Raw genomic sequence first — 16,488 nt, 5'->3', positions numbered from 1 at the left:
AACTCAACCTCAGCCCTTAAATGAATCAGATCATACAGATTTTAGTGAAAAGATCCCTATAACTTTTTTTTGCAAACAATTTGTCCCCTGTCTGTCTATATAAATAACATTTTTATTCCATCTCTTCCAGTTACTTATTGTTCTTTATTCTTTGTACGCGCGCTCGCTTCATAAAATCGAGGAAAGGATATGCTATTAATAATAATAGTAACACTTGATTGAGTAATAATCAAATTCTGTCACACTCTCTCCTATTCAATTATTTACTGAAATAAGGGTTTTCCCCTCAAAATATTCAGAGTTGATCAAGGAATCTTTAAAAGGTAAAGGGATATCATCTCACTTAGAGCAGTAAACACAAGTCTGGAAAAGTAAAAAGGTGACAAGTAGTATCGATTTGTACAGCGGTATTTCCCTTTTTTTTAATCAGTCCAGTGTTCTCATAATCATTTTAATCGTTGAAGCTAATACATAAGTATATGTATTACCTTTTTCTCTTTTGCATCATAACATCAGACAGAGTCCATAAGACAATTTTATTTTTTTAATAATAATCCTAATAGTGTAATCACTAGTATTCTCCCTACGATCGAATTTTTTTTTTATTTCTTTAACTCATTTGCCTGAAGTCATCACTCTGAATCATCCCAGTACAACACTCCAACCTGCAAGATTTGTCGAAAATGAGCCAGTCGATAACGTCACGTATCAAATCAAGGCTTTTCCAAGGTAATAATGATAATGATACTTATACCAACAATACTGATACAGATGGAGAAGGATCCAATACCAATAATTCAAATAAACAAACGAATAGGATAGGGTCACTTCCGACCATGGATTTTACAACACACATAAATGAAGGTTCTGAACTGAACCCAATTTCAGAAGCGAGTTCCTCTCTACCTGAGACTCCAAAGAACACCAACAAGGATACAACTCCAATAGAAGAAGATAATAAAGAAAATGAAATCACAGGTAGTATAGCACCGAATCCCAATATCAACTCTAATAGTAGGATAAGAAGATTAAAGAATAGAGTATTTGACATGAACTTTAGACCAAGTAGAAGTGCCTCAAAGGAAATTACCCCGAACACATTTGAACAACCCAAAAACACAAGTGACATACAAAATTTAGGAGATGGGGATATAATCCCAATGGAATTATCAATAACTAAGAACACCACAAGGACAACAAGAAATTCATTCAATGGAAGTCCCATCAGACGAAGTTTGGAAAAGTTTCCAATAAAGGATGATGAATTTCACAACTACAATGAAATGTATCGTACATTTTCTGAATCATCTGCATACTCATCTCAAAATACAAAATCAAAACCAGGTAGAAACCATTCAAGACATCCATCCACCACTCTCCCCGTGAAAACAACATCAGAAAACAGAGGATCAAATTCTCCACCTTTTAGGTTATACAATGTAACAGCATTACGCCATTTAAGATCTAACGATGACAATATCGAATTACCCAAGTACCCCGGAGAGGAAGAACATAAGATATTAACACCTCCAAACCTATCTGCATCTATAACTAGGAGGCGTAGTAAGACCGTTGACGTATATGACACATTGAAGAAAAATAGAACACCTTCAGCCAGACCAACAAGAATACCTGGTACAGCGAAAGTGAGTCGTTCCAATTCCTTCAAGTTAAATGAATCGCGAGATAAAAATGAGAATAGCGAGCTCTTTACTTCAACTAAGCCATACCCTCCAACATCTCCAGAAAGATTGGGCACCTTTGGTGGACCACTAACAAGGAGAAGTACAGATACTACGAATTCGAAACCATACTCCAGTCATAATGCACCAAGTCTTCAGAGCAATACTAATTCTACATTTTCAATATCCAGGCGAAGTAATTCCATAGTAAATGCTCTAAGTAGTTTTGTGAATTTAAGATCTGGAAGTAGTTCTTCAAATAAACCACCTCATTTCCAAAATTATAATTATCAACCAGAAAGTACAGCACCTGTTAAATTATCAGATTTACCTATACCTCCAGCGTATAAAGAAAATGAGCCATATGAAAGTTATCTGAAAAGATTATCAGGTTATGGAAAATTCGTTTCTGTAATTCTAACAGAAAAGCCTGACGACTACAAACTTGGTTGTTTAAAATTTTTCTTAATTGAATATTTTGATTTTGCGATGGATCCCTTAGATATTGCACTTCGAAAACTGTTAATATTTTTGGAACTTCCGAAGGAAGCTCAACAAATCGACAGACTTCTTACAGAATTCGCTAAAGTATACTATGAAAAGCAAAAATCATACTATGGAACTAATTGCCCTTGGACGAATCATAACCAAGTATACTTTGTAATATTTTCTTTACTAGTGCTTCACACAGATTATTTCAATGCGAATAATAAACAGAAAATGACTAGACAGGAATTTATTACCCTTGTTCACGAAGATACATACTCCGAAGGGGACAAAGTACCCCTAGAAATATTAGCATATTATTACGACAATATCATTGGGAAAGAATCGCCAAAGTTTGATTTTTCTACATATTATTCCATGCTAAGTCCTTCAACTCCAAGTTCAATAGAGTTTACCTATTCTGAAAATAACTCTTCCGAGGGAACTTCCAGGACATCACTTTTACCATACAATGCTAGTAACGCGTTAAGCCAACCAAACACAGAATCTGCGATCGACTCAATTGAAGATGGTGTGATCCATAAAGAAAATGATAAAACCATGACCATATTGGATGAAAATGATGGAATAATATATTCTCCAAAAGCAATAATAGAGCAAAATAAATTATTCAACAGCAGAAGAACTAGTTATAATTCTAATAATACAACAGGAGATATCGATGATTCAGCAATTAATGCACTGACACAAGATTACACGCCACCATTATCTTTTAAAGGTCGCCCCTCTTCTAATTCCATTTCATCGTATTTTTCGAACACAAACATGACGCCTACACCAATACCGTCTTCAAATACTTTTACTACATTGACACCGGGTGGCGCCGCTGGGAATCCATTCTTATCTGCATATAAATCTAGCGGTACGTCGTCTGCTGAAATTAAGGATGATATTGATATATATTATCACATTTTCAATGATAATCTTTTCGAAATATCAATGACGTTACAAGTTGTGAAATTAATGCCTCATGATTTTAGTACTTACAATGTTACGCCTCAGCATAATGAGGAGAATAAATACAAGAAGTACTATGCTATATTGAAGGAATTCAAAGGGGCATACTTGAGGATTCCGAAGAACCATCTCAACAAATTAAATATTCCAAATTATGAAATCATCAATCCTAAAGAAACATCCAACAATCAATTATTAAGGTCCAAAACAAAATTTTATTACTTAAAAATTATCAGAATGGGTGAAATCGAAGAGTTATCAAGTAATAATAGTTGGAGATCAAAGACTGTGCTTTTAACGAATTGCGGTATTCTAATATACGATTCTAACAAATCAAGTCATCATCATACATTAATACCTAGTGGCTCTATCTTTTCTGATTCCTCTGAATTATTTACAACTGAAGTTAATAGAAATGATAAAACTGGTGAAAGTTATTACACCGTTAATTTCAGAAGCGGTTTTGTGATGTTATTTAATGATGAATTATATGCTGAAACAACTAAAGACGAATCTAGTTATCAAAATAATGATAATATCGATAATAATGAAGAATCAAAAGAAAAGGATTATCCATTCATATTATGGGGGACACACGGAAAGTCTATATGGAGATGCAAAAACGACTTCGAAAGATCAAATTGGATCGATTCAATTAATCTTATTGGATGTTTTCACGGCACTTCTAACAACTATCGATGTTTAAATGATACAATTGTTTGCAAAGAAACAGAAACCATTGGTCATAGATATTATGATTTGCATATTAAAAACCAAAAAATTATAGAAAAGTTTAATTTGATTGAAAGAGAGCTCATTCTTTTCAAACAAAGTATTCCTATCAGTTCAAAGACACGTAACGACATGATTAATAATACCTTGAATCTTTCCAAAAAGGTAAAAATGCTTATTCGTGAATACAGAAGGAATGATTGTTACAACTTTATTGTCGATACACTTAATCTTGTCAAAGAGGTATATCCCACAGACGAATCTGAAAGTGTTATCCAAACAAGCGCCATGTCAGAGGACAGAATGTTTTCATTTAATGAGGATAGCCTCCATACATGTTTTACGGAAAATAGTGATGAAAATGGAGATCATTTTAATGAACCATTAGATGGAAGCTCATTACATTGAACTCGATAACAATTTACTTGGTGATATATTCCCTTCTATTTGGATGGGTTTATTTAGCATCTATCGAAACATTAATATATAGTTACTTATATATACATTACATATACATATTTGCATATTACATTTAATGAAAAAGATACATACACGATATATCTCACATAATATTTTTCATTATTCTATAGCCTTCCGATCGAAATGTCTATCCAATTTATTACTGCCAATATTCAAAATCTTGGGACAACCATCTTTATTCTTCTCTAATTTACAGCATTCCCAACAATAGAAAGCTTCTGCTACACCTTTCCCCGTATTACATATTACACAGGATGTTCCTTGTTTACCAAATGAACACGAATCACATATTCTTACTTTGTACTTTGGATTCACCTGAGAATCACAAATGGGACATTTCCCATCACATTTCTCACATAATAGACCTATGTGGGTACCTGGCTGCTTCATGCACATAACCAAGTCAAATTGATGTCGAGACATATTAAAATAGTATTAGGTATTAGTACAGATGGATATAAAATATAAACAGAAGTCTCGTCTTTGTTATTATTGTGTTTCGTACTACTACTAATGCTTACCTTCTGCCTTGTTACGTATGTCTTGCTCTTATATATATTTTATTCTTAGGTCATCGGAGTAATCTTAACTAAATTTTTCGGTGTGTGCGTGTGTATGTGTGTGGCAGTATAATTATTAATGTTAATAAGCGGTGATAGTGTGGGAAGAAGGTTGATCTCTCACGTTTATTAAAGATATATGGGTAATGTGAACCGTGGAAACATACTCAGGAGACTAAGACTGATATAATACAGTGATATATGATTTAAGATCATAAAAGGTCAATTTACGTCATATAATATAAACAAAAGTAAATAAATATTAAGAATGGAGTGTTCTATTTGTATTGAGCCTATTCTAATCAAAACAATACATGAGGAATCATATTCTGAAATAGTTTATGATACAATAGGGGAACTATTGCCATGTCACCATAAGTTTCATAGCGATTGCATAAGGAAATGGCATACTTTTGCAACAGATTTAAATTGCCCGATCTGTAGAACAACGTCATTATCGATGTCCCTAATTTATAATTATAAGTTATGGTATGAGAAGAGAGTGCATATTGATTTAAATAAAGGGTTTCTGGTTGAAAGTGTACTTGAATATGATAGTTTGATGTCTAATAATAATTTAGAAATAGAAGAAACTTACAGCTCGGAAATTGATCATGGATTAACGACTACTCAGCAAGATAATGATGAAACTAATAATAGTGATTTATCCACATTATTTCAAACAATATTAAACATCGAGGAAATGAATGATGATGACTCAGAGAAGGATATAGAGGCAGAACAAGAAGTGTTGGATTCAATGAGAAAAGAATATAATACTTTGCTATGTAGGATATGTGGAGATGATGAAGAAACAGATGCCGATACGAGGTGTCCCGATTGTAATGCAAGATATCATGAGGGATGTCTTCATGTAACAGCCAGTGAGATTGGCGAAAGTGATACTTGGCAACAATGTATCGAATGTAGAGCTCAAACGGAACACATGCGTGATAATCGGAGAACGAATATACGTGAACCACCAATGTTGTCATTGCCATCTATTCAAAATGACAACATTACTGAATCCACTAGAGAGGATGAGCTGGAGAGAATACGAGAAACAAAGAGAAAGATACAGAATCATGTAAGAAGTGCCTTGAAATTGTACTATTGTCGGTCAAGTCCGATACGACTAACTAAAGAGCAATTCACCAACATCAATCAGACCGTTTCGCGAACATTATATTTGATATCTGATAATAAATATCAGGAAAAGATGAACTATGACCACCATGCTAAAGAAGGAGTTGTAAAGGAATTACAAAAGTTGGGATACATTGAGGTATAAATGTGGCTCGATGTTGCATATAGATGAGAGAAGCCCTAATTAAATATGATCAGTCACTGTGGACGACGTATGTTGGGTCATCGCCTCCAGTGGCGACAGAAAAAGTTTTTCATATAAAAAGCGACAAGAAAAATTTATTTGAATAAAACTTTTTCAATTGCCACTTGTGTGTTGTTATTTAAGTTTGGTCTTTTATAAATACGGTTCTTTAATGTATTAATTCAGGAAATATTTAGCTTAATGTAAGTACCCATTTAGGGATATGAAAAAGATGAGTTAAATATTTAATAGCATGCGCTTAAATTGAATGGTGTTACCAGATGGTAACCCAAGATAAGCAATGATAATATATTTATTAATCTTATATTATTGTTTATTTTTTTGTGATGTCTCAGTGATTAAACATTTTCCAATATACCAATTGTTCCGACTGAATAGTAGGATTTTACTGCATGTCGACAACCTTTTTTCGTTAAGTTTCAGCCTTGTATGAGAGCTCATATTAAACAATTAATAAAATTAATACTAATTTATTATCACTTATCTTTTTCAATTTCCAAAAGAAAATGTTCAAATATTTCAATATTATTATGATGATTATTTATCGACCGGGCGGACATATTTAGTATCTCAGAGTATGCAGTCTGGCAACTTGCTGTTCTTTTGTGTACAAATTTTTAAAGGAACAGTAGCTGGACATTATTGTGTGCACTGGGAGAATTGATGATTGGTCTCAAGATAGCTGATTTATTGAAATCTTTGACTATTTTTTTTGTCTTCTGTATCATCAGGAGATGATACTGGTTTCTAATTATGTTTAATGTCTATTTGTTAACGTGTTTGGATCTAACTGTTTATTTATGATGATTTTTTTATATTCACACTGTACTAATACCATATTTTGGTATCATGACTACATCATACAAAAAATACTGATTTAATGACTCTGATATATATATATTCAGTTAGAACCAAATATTTTATAAAGGTAAAAAACACTTAATTTATAGTATCTTGTATATATATATACATCTATTTATGATGCGATGTCTTGATTAGAAGGATGGCGTTATTTCAACTTGTTTGGATTCTCGTTTATGCTTATTATTTATTAAATTGTTAAAGTAATTTAAGCGCTTCGCCTTTTTTTTTGACAACTTTATATTTCAAAGAGAATTGATTTAATTCTTACAGCACCAGACCATTGTACTATCATTACTTACAACTCCTCTTAATTGTCAACTTATAGAGTCAATAAGCTCGAATATAACATTGCTGTTTTATTCAGTAAAATGAATGGAATAAAGATATTTATTTTTGCATATTTTCTAGGTGGTATTACTTTCATTCCCTTAGTGATAATCGCATTCTTGTATTTCAACAAAAAGAATGAGCTTATAGATGACGACAACAGTAAAGATTTAGTTTCAAGTTTGATTGTTCCTGATATTGATCCTGCATTGAAAGCAGGGAAATATGAGGAGAAGATTGGCGTGGATGTGAAATACAGTGGTTGGATTAGTATCACAAATCAATATTATTACCACTTCACAGAACTAAAAGAATTGGGGTTAAATGAGGATGAAACAGTTTTACAAAGATCTCAATTGAAGAAAAGACAAAAATTTTACGCTATACTCAGAGAAGGAAACCTTTTCCTATATAAGGATGATGACCCAAGTAGGAAAAATCTTCTCCATGCATTTTCTTTGAAAGATATGTTTGTTACCATTTGGCCACGTTGTAATACAGACAATGAACCATTATCTGATGCTAGCCTGTATACAAAGAGAACTTGTCTAGCATTATTTAGAAAAGGTTCGGTGACATTGGATGAGGATAAGAAGACGTTATTATTTGCCAACAACAACATTGTGGAACCCGACGAAACCAATCAGGATACTGTGATTTTAAAGACTTCCAAAGCAAATCAATTTTATTTATATTTTGAAAATAATATGGATAAAGAAGATTGGTATTTTCAATTAATTAACGCATCTAAAAACATATCACCATCTGAGAATAATTCACCTTTTAATCCCAATATTATGGCTGATACAGCATATCTAAGTACTGCCGATGCGTTGTATTTGATCCAAACTATAAACTCTACACAGGGACAATTAACCACAAAATGGCTAAATGCATTATTAGGGAGACTATTCTTGTCACTACAAGAGACAGACACTTTGAATCAAGCGCTGCTAGAGAGGATAGATAAAAAATTAACCAAAATCAATAAACCAGGGTTTTTAAACGATTTTGTAATTGAAAAGGTAGACGTTGGTAACAGTGTCCCATTTATAACAAATCCGCGTTTATCGGAAATGTCACCAGAAGGCTCAATGAAATTGTTAGCAGATGTATCATATAAGGGTTCTCTAGAAGTTATCATCTCTACTAAAGTTAACATCAATTTAGGATCTCATTTTAAACCTAGAGAAGTCTCTCTGCAGTTATCTATAAAGGTTAAAGAAGTGACTGGTCCCCTTTTAGTGTTATTCAAACCACCTCCTTCAAATAGAATATGGTATGCTTTCGAAAGTGAACCTGTAATGGAATTAGATGTAGAACCAATTGTAAGTTCGAGTAAATTGTCGTACAATGTAATTACTAACGCAATTAAAGGAAAATTTGCTGAAGCCATCAAAGAATCATTAGTAGTGCCATATTACGATGATATTTTTTTTTATTCTACTACCGATGAGATATATAGAGGTGGTGTTTGGTCAAAAAATACGAAGCCTTCAGCATCTTCATTAAATCTAGATTTAGATACGATTAAGTCTAAAGTTAACGATGTTGACTCTGATAATTTCTCTAGCAAGATGGAGAATAAAGCTAATAGTAGTAGCTCATTTAAAACTACCGAAACATCAGTTAAATATAGAACGATTGAAAAAATGGGTTCTATAAGGAACAGTTTAAAGTCGTCAAGGTTATCTATGGATTTAAGCTCGTCGGCAAATAGTACGAATCAACCAAATAACTCCAATATAGAGTCGGATCCTGATTCTACGAAAGACAGCAAAAAGAAAGAAATAGCTAACAAGTTAGATGATCATTCAGCAAAATCAAAAAAATATATTAAAAATTCAATGAGTAAACTTAATAAATGGTACAAGGAAACTGTCGCAACAAAGGAAGACGAATTACCAGAAGAAGATTCTGAAAATTATGACGAAATAGAATCCAATGAAAAACTTCATGATAATTTGACCGATACGATTCCTGTACCAACAAAAGAACCAATGAAAGATCCGCCACAGATGATATCCAATAGGAGAACGATCTCGAAAAAAGTGAACGAAGGCGTCTTAAACAGCCCTGTGGTCTCCCAGACTAGTGAAAGTAATGATGTAAAACTCGATGCTTCTCCAGTTGTAGTTGCCACTGAAATGTTTGGGAATAAACAAAGGTCTATTTCAACATCTTCAGGTAGTCATAGTACTATTAAACAACAGGGAAGTTACTCACAATTCACCAATCCCAACATGAAAGAATATTGCTGAAACGTTGTCTATCGTTAATTATATAATCGTTAAGTAAGTCGTAAATATTATGTATTGTTCACGGTATAAACAAAGATAGACCTGAGATATTTTTATGATATCACATCGTGATAAACATCGTAAATAACTTATAATACATGATATAATTGTATAAACATAAAATGAATAATTTAGTTCACCACGGATTACCATCAATATCATCATTAGTTGCCCATACAGGACGAGATACAGTAGCAGATGGTACATCTAATTCTTTAAATATATTATCATCGCCCTCTTTGTTTGAAGTAAATGTATAATCTGTATCGTTGTTTTGTTCATCATTGTTATCAATATTCCTGTCAATATTTTCTTTATCAGTATCTGTAGTATCTTTTTCTTCCGACAAATTGTTTGCTATTCCATCATCATTCAACCTCATTTTGTAGTTTTCATCATGAATATCATACATCACATCTTGTATATCATTAGGCAACAAAGGTAAGTATTCATATTCATTAGCATAAGCATCTGTTAATTCTGGTACTGTTGGTAAGGTTAAAAGGGGAATTTGGTTTTCGTCGAGATATACCTTATCTGTTAAGCCTTGTCTTTTGATCTCATTAGTCAAAGCTTTTTTCAGTTTAGAATTAAACTTGTGTTCGTTTACTTCATAATGATATTTGTCAATGGCTTTGACAAGCTGACTATTGGACAATTTTGGTAGTAAATCTTTAGTATTCTCCAATGATTCTTCTGAATCTAATGTGGTTGCAATCTGTAGCCATTGAAGTAATTCAAAGATAGGCTCCAAATGCCATTGTGCAATTTTATGGAATCTTTGGTAGTAGAACAGGGAGTTTGACATATCCGTAATGATTGTCGATTCAGTAAATCCATTTACAGGCTTATAAGTGGTAACACTTTTCAGAACAGGGTTTGTCATATCAATAGTGTTTAATTCCTGAACTAGAGTATATGGAAACCTCTCCCACATAAAATCATCAATAAGTTTTGGTCTTTGAACAAGTAAATCATTGTTTTTTATCCAACTTTCTAAAGAGGAAAGATTTAGTCTAATTTGAATAGCCCTTGCTCTCGATAAGGTTTTCTTCTTACGATCTTTTAAAATCATATTAAATAGACTTGTTGAAAACCAACTGGTTGTCAAAGATAGACATTGTTGTTGGAATAATGGATGAACTTGATGTAAATTTAAAACATACGATAAGGCACCAAAAATTTGAATAATCTTAACTGGAGATGGTTTCATTTGTTCTTGTAATGATGGAGGTAATAAATGTTTTAATACTTCACTGTCGAAAATAATTGAGTCATTGTTTGATACCCTAGAAGAAGTATGTGAAAGACCGTTATTATCATTGCTTGCTCTCCTGTCCTCATTTAAGTCTCCATTTTCTGGAACCTCCAGACTATGCCTTTCCTTCTGTTGCTGTTCCAATTTTTTCATTTTTTCCCTCTTTAAAAGTTTAGCTTGTCTTCTCTTTTTGAAAAAATTCCAATCCTTTTTGTATAAAGTTTGTTCTACATCTTTAATCGTAGTATAGTTTATAAGAGTGGGTTCGATTAAAGGCGACAGTCTTGAATGAATAGATACCGTTAATTCTATCATTATTGAATGCATCGTGTTAATCAATTCCTGCATTATTGCTGGATATCTTTTAAAAAATGATTCATCTTTCGAAAGATAATAGTATAAGAACGTCAAAGAACCAATCCAATACGATTGTGTAACGATATCACCTTTTGAAACTGGATCTGATTTATTGTTATTATTTTCAGGTTGGGTGTTGTCATGAAATGTTGAATCTTGTTGAGACAAAGGTACAGAATTTGATAGAGTTGAGTTTTCCTCCTTTTGATCACCGTTTTCATGATTATAAAGACCTTTCTTGGATTTATTATTATTATTATTATTATTGTTTGGTTTTTCATTTGCAACGGATGCAATAATTCTAGTAAACGATAAACTAACCAAGGATTGAACCAATTGTGGTGACTGTCTCTTACGATCAGCATATCTAATACATTGAAACAACAGTGCAGCAGGGTATGTAGTCATATGTTGATGTTCTATTGGTAATGACGTTAAAAAATCCAATATTTGAGGAATATCATAATCTGAGAATTCGAAATATTGATATTTAACTAATTTATTAAAATCAAAATGTTCATAAGTATTCATCTGGTCATTCTTGTATTCTGTACCATACATATCTGATGAATCATGACGATTTGAAAAACCTTCGTTCATATTTGTTGATGAGGTACCACCAGCACTAAGTCCGATCCCCATTCCTGCTATTTTTAAATCAATGTTATCAATTGCGTCATGGCTCTTATTCTTATCTGAATTCAACCCTGCCACATCATTATCATTCTCTGTAGTAGATTGTTTATCATTGTATTGTAGCATATTATTTTCATTGAGGAAATCATACATTAAAGAACCTGGAGTAATCATATCCCAAGCAGTGTACCCTGTACCTTGTTGATGATAAGTAAAATCAATTTGATCTGAAAAATTAAACAATTCAATAGTACAATTTTTTCTCTCAAGAACAAAAGCCCACATCAATGGAGTATATCCACAAATTCCATCGGTACAATTTAAATTCAAATTTGTTTTAGTAGGACTGGATTGGGAACTTTGTTGTAATAATTCAATATAATTTGGTCTATCATATGCAATAATATAATGAATCAAAGCAACTCCTGTTAACGATAAATCATTAACATCCTTTACATTTTGTAGTATTTGTTCAAATGTTCTAAATTCTTCATCTCTTGTTTCATCTGTTATCAATTGGACCAATTCAATCCAAGGAACTTGTAATTGTTTTATCTTTGGATCATCCAACGAGGGACATTTCTTTAATGAATCCTTGATCAACGATAACTTCTCACCATCTAAAGTCGATGCTTCTGAAGTCTCTTTAAATGTATATGAGTCTACTGTTTGATTGGAAATCGAGGCATTACCCCAAACATTATCATTCATCTTGTGCTTACCTTTCACAGCTCGTATTTAAATATATTTGTACGAGAGACAAATTTATACTAGCAAAAGACTTGTTACAAACAAAGTTGGAACTAAGATAATAAACAGACGTATGAACTGTGTCTTGGATACTTCGTGTCTATCTTCTTAAAGGATTAAAATCAAAAAAGTGTTTGTTACTTGGGTCTCTGTGAAGTATTTAAGTTCAAATCGAAAAACATCAGTCAAGGTGAAAGTGAAACGAGCCAAAACAAAAGATGTAAAAAGCCCTAACACTAATTAAGCTACAAATAAGTTTTACTTCCATAATAAAACTAATTAGGGCTGAAATTTTTAAACGCGTTGAAAGTTTCAATTTTTTGTTTTCGATCTTTCAAGGCCAACGATGAGAGAGCAACTGAGTGGTTGGAACTATTAAAGGAAGATATATCTAAGATCATATGCCTAGTTCTTTGCAAATTGTGCGGTTATCAATGAGTTCTATTGTTTGAAAGTTTTATAGACTGTTTCTTTTACAAGTCAAAACGAATTGGAATATACTTGCAAAACTATAAAATATTTTTGTTTTTGTTTATTTACATTTAGAATTAAAAAACATAATGACAAGGATAGGAGAAGACCATAGAGTGATGCAGTCTGATATGCGCAAGGGGTCACAGAGTTCCTTCTTTGAGGCTGAGATAGAACATATCTTGAACGAGGATGACGAAGTGACTATGATAACGACTGAGAATGAGAGAGAAGAATCCCTTAATAATAACAATAAGGATGATGATGAAGCAAATGAAGAAGATAATGAGAATGATCATGATACTGATGATACAAAATGTGATTCTGAAACCATGACTACAACTAGTAATAATGCTATAAGTAAAGATGGATTGAATTTTGGTGCCAAAAAAGAAAATACTCCTGATAATACTAATACTAGTTATCTTAATAATATCAATGCTAACATATCATCATCTAGTGTCATTGAATCCTTGCACGAACAACTTGATGTATTAACAAATACGAATTTGAAATTAACAGTTCAATCACATAATCTACTCGAAGATTTAGAACATGCCCAAAAGAAAGAAATTAAATTAAATGAAAATATTTCACTTTATAATCATGAATATGAAAATTTAAATTTAATGTTGCAAAGAAAAGTTAGAAAGATTCATAGTACCGAAGAAGAAGTTAATCATGCCAAAGAAAAATTAATTTTTTTACAAAATGAAAATAAAACATTAAACAATACAATTTCTGACATATCATCTGTTGCTAATGATAGAAAATCGAAAATTAATAACCTGAAGGAAAAATACGATATATTATTGGATACTCATGAAAACTATAAAAGTTTATGTCTTGATGAAATGAATGATCTCAGAAACGAAATTGAACAATTTAACCAATCAGTGGTTTCACATTACAGTAATCAATCTGAATCAATTGAACCTAAAATTATTAATGAAAAGATCCATCAATTTAAGAAAGATTCTATTATTCTTAAAGAGACGAATTTGTTGGATGAAAACACTATTCTTGAACATCAAATCAACACTATAGCAGAATCTCAAAAGATGAAATTTATGCTAGATTTATTCAAAGTTGGTATCAATGTTGCCACACTCTATAATAATCAATCTGAAGAAACTAAATTTAGTTTGCCAGATCATATCAAAGATTCTAATATCGCCGAAGCTTTAGATAAAGAATTAAAATCAAGAGATAAAAAATCCCATTTTAATCCACATCAATTAAAACAACTACACGAGAGTCCATTATCCAATAGATCACCAGGTGATTTTAGTCCAACTCTCGGAAGAACAAGGTTAACCCCTATAATGAAATCGAGTTCACGTACCAATTCAATTGCTAACTCAAATCCTATGTCAAGCCCAGGAAATAGCAACAATAATAAGAATAGACGTAGTTTTTACTCATCGATGAGTGGAGGCCAACTACCAGGGACTCGTATTGGATCAAATAGTACTTTACCTGGTATGAGAAAGACCTCCAAAGAAAAGAATACATTTCCCTTAGCTTCAAGTGAACGAACTAATAGATCACCATCTGAAACTATCAATCCATTTACCAATAGAGCCTCCAAACAACTTGAACAAAGGAACCGATAAATGTAATTACTTTTATCCAATTTGCAATGACAATTTTCGAAACTTTGATAGACACATGTAAATTTGTTTATAATTTATTAAATAATACACTTTATATGTTTAATGCATTTACCATCAATTTTTTTTATAACATATTCTCATTTCCCCTCAATGAGCATTCTTAACTAGATCATTTTTCTTTAAGATAATGCCACTTTTTTATTATAAGAACGTTTATAACATTGAAACTGGAAAAACACACACAGACTCTTACCACAAGAAAATAATAAGACCTGATAAAATAAATAATCATGGATGCGATTGATAAACATTCTCCAACCTATATACTAAGATCCCATACACATAGAGTAACATCATTGGTTTTAAATGGAAGTAATAAATATGGACCCGAACCTATTCTATTGTCTGGAGATGAGAATGGCGCTATAATAATATGGAATGTAGTAACTCGTCGACCACTCGACAGGATTCAATTACCATCGGATGTTCAAGTAATTGACATACATGTTTTGGACGATAGGATAATTGTCCTATCAAAGGATCATTCGTTGAGAATATACACAGATCTAAAGGAAACTTTTGAGATGAAAGTCAACACTCTGAATTTCGCCAATATTGCAATATTTTCTAGTTCCCAAGCTGAAGAGTATACCATGGTATGTTGCAACACTAGTAATTCGGAAAATATTGATATTTACAACTTTTTCAATGGTAAAATGAATTCACTAATTAGATTATTTAATTCAGTTTCCTTCATGCATTTTATTGAAATGAATTCGTTGTTGGGTAAAGATTTTGGAAAAATGGGTATTCTAATGAAGATTATTAGAGATGATACAAGAAATATTTTATTTTGCGGATTTGAGGGTGGATTCGTGATTGGATTTAAGATTGTTAATACAAAGTTTGCAACATTAGAAAACAATTCATACATCAAAGTAATCCTACTATCAAAATTTCATTACCCAAATCCAATACTAGATATAACGTTAGATATTGAAAATGGTATTCTAATATCTTCTTCAACAGAAAAACAACTCGAGGAAATCGATTATACACATTGTAACTTATTTCAGGACACCCAGAATATGGACGACTACTTTGTGGACCCAAATCAGAATATTGTAATGAATAAAGAACTATGGAGAGAATCCTATCTATCACAAATTATGAAGACAAATTATGGAAAAATATCTCATCTTTGTTTATCGAAGGACCTATTTGTATTTTCCACATGGTCAGGAAAGACAGCGGTAATGGATAGGTCGACAAATGCTGAGAAATACGTGTTTTGGACATCCAGAAGTCGAGTAGTTGTCAGCGAATCATCACAGGGAAATATTGACCCAAGTCGTAGCAAACTTACTAACAAGGATGTCAAATTCGAGAAAATAGGAGCAATGACTATATTTGATCCATTTGGAGCCAATGTATGCATTGTACCTCTACAGAAAAATGGTATATACACTAAGGCTAGAAGATTAGAACAGTACATCCATCAAACGTGGTGTTACGTTGGATATGGTAATGGTAACATTGCGGTATATAAAATATGACATGGGGATTTCCAATATTCAAATGTAACGGACGATGGATATAGACTAAATGTCTAATTATATGCATTGAATAATATTATATAA

At 32.2% G+C, this 16,488-nt stretch overlaps 7 protein-coding genes across 7 annotated transcripts; 5 read left to right on the top strand and 2 right to left on the bottom strand.

Moving 5' to 3' along the window:
* Window positions 1-683: 683 nt before the first annotated feature.
* Window positions 684-4,286, top strand: SYT1 (Arf family guanine nucleotide exchange factor SYT1; the record flags this gene model as incomplete). The annotated part of the gene is made up of 1 exon (XM_041548172.1): window positions 684-4,286. One exon carries the CDS (start codon window positions 684-686, stop codon window positions 4,284-4,286), a length of 3,603 nt encoding a protein of 1,200 aa, XP_041404106.1.
* A 171-nt stretch (window positions 4,287-4,457) lies between these two features.
* On the bottom strand, window positions 4,458-4,781 carry RDS3 (U2 snRNP complex subunit RDS3; the record flags this gene model as incomplete). Its single annotated transcript, XM_041548171.1, has 1 exon — window positions 4,458-4,781. One exon carries the CDS (start codon window positions 4,779-4,781, stop codon window positions 4,458-4,460), a length of 324 nt encoding a protein of 107 aa, XP_041404105.1.
* Window positions 4,782-5,186: 405 nt separating this feature from the next.
* ASR1 (ubiquitin-protein ligase ASR1) lies at window positions 5,187-6,209 on the top strand (the record flags this gene model as incomplete). Its single annotated transcript, XM_041548170.1, has 1 exon — window positions 5,187-6,209. The coding sequence occupies one exon, from the start codon at window positions 5,187-5,189 to the stop codon at window positions 6,207-6,209; it is 1,023 nt and encodes a 340-aa protein (XP_041404104.1).
* Window positions 6,210-7,501: 1,292 nt separating this feature from the next.
* NVJ2 (Nvj2p) lies at window positions 7,502-9,721 on the top strand (the record flags this gene model as incomplete). The annotated part of the gene is made up of 1 exon (XM_041548169.1): window positions 7,502-9,721. One exon carries the CDS (start codon window positions 7,502-7,504, stop codon window positions 9,719-9,721), a length of 2,220 nt encoding a protein of 739 aa, XP_041404103.1.
* Window positions 9,722-9,896: 175 nt separating this feature from the next.
* Window positions 9,897-12,722, bottom strand: KABA2_01S05148 (uncharacterized protein; the record flags this gene model as incomplete). Its single annotated transcript, XM_041548168.1, has 1 exon — window positions 9,897-12,722. The coding sequence occupies one exon, from the start codon at window positions 12,720-12,722 to the stop codon at window positions 9,897-9,899; it is 2,826 nt and encodes a 941-aa protein (XP_041404102.1).
* Window positions 12,723-13,321: 599 nt separating this feature from the next.
* On the top strand, window positions 13,322-14,848 carry KABA2_01S05126 (uncharacterized protein; the record flags this gene model as incomplete). Its single annotated transcript, XM_041548167.1, has 1 exon — window positions 13,322-14,848. The coding sequence occupies one exon, from the start codon at window positions 13,322-13,324 to the stop codon at window positions 14,846-14,848; it is 1,527 nt and encodes a 508-aa protein (XP_041404101.1).
* A 290-nt stretch (window positions 14,849-15,138) lies between these two features.
* On the top strand, window positions 15,139-16,404 carry ASA1 (Asa1p; the record flags this gene model as incomplete). Its single annotated transcript, XM_041548166.1, has 1 exon — window positions 15,139-16,404. The coding sequence occupies one exon, from the start codon at window positions 15,139-15,141 to the stop codon at window positions 16,402-16,404; it is 1,266 nt and encodes a 421-aa protein (XP_041404100.1).
* Between the last annotated feature and the right edge of the window lie 84 nt (window positions 16,405-16,488).

This window comes from Maudiozyma barnettii, assembly GCF_903064755.1.
Source record: "Maudiozyma barnettii strain CLIB 1767 genome assembly, contig: KABA2_01, whole genome shotgun sequence".
Taxonomy (NCBI): Eukaryota; Fungi; Ascomycota; class Saccharomycetes; order Saccharomycetales; family Saccharomycetaceae; genus Maudiozyma; species Maudiozyma barnettii.
The sequence above is the reverse complement of the archived record's forward strand: the minus strand, read 5'-3'. Positions and strand labels throughout refer to the sequence as shown.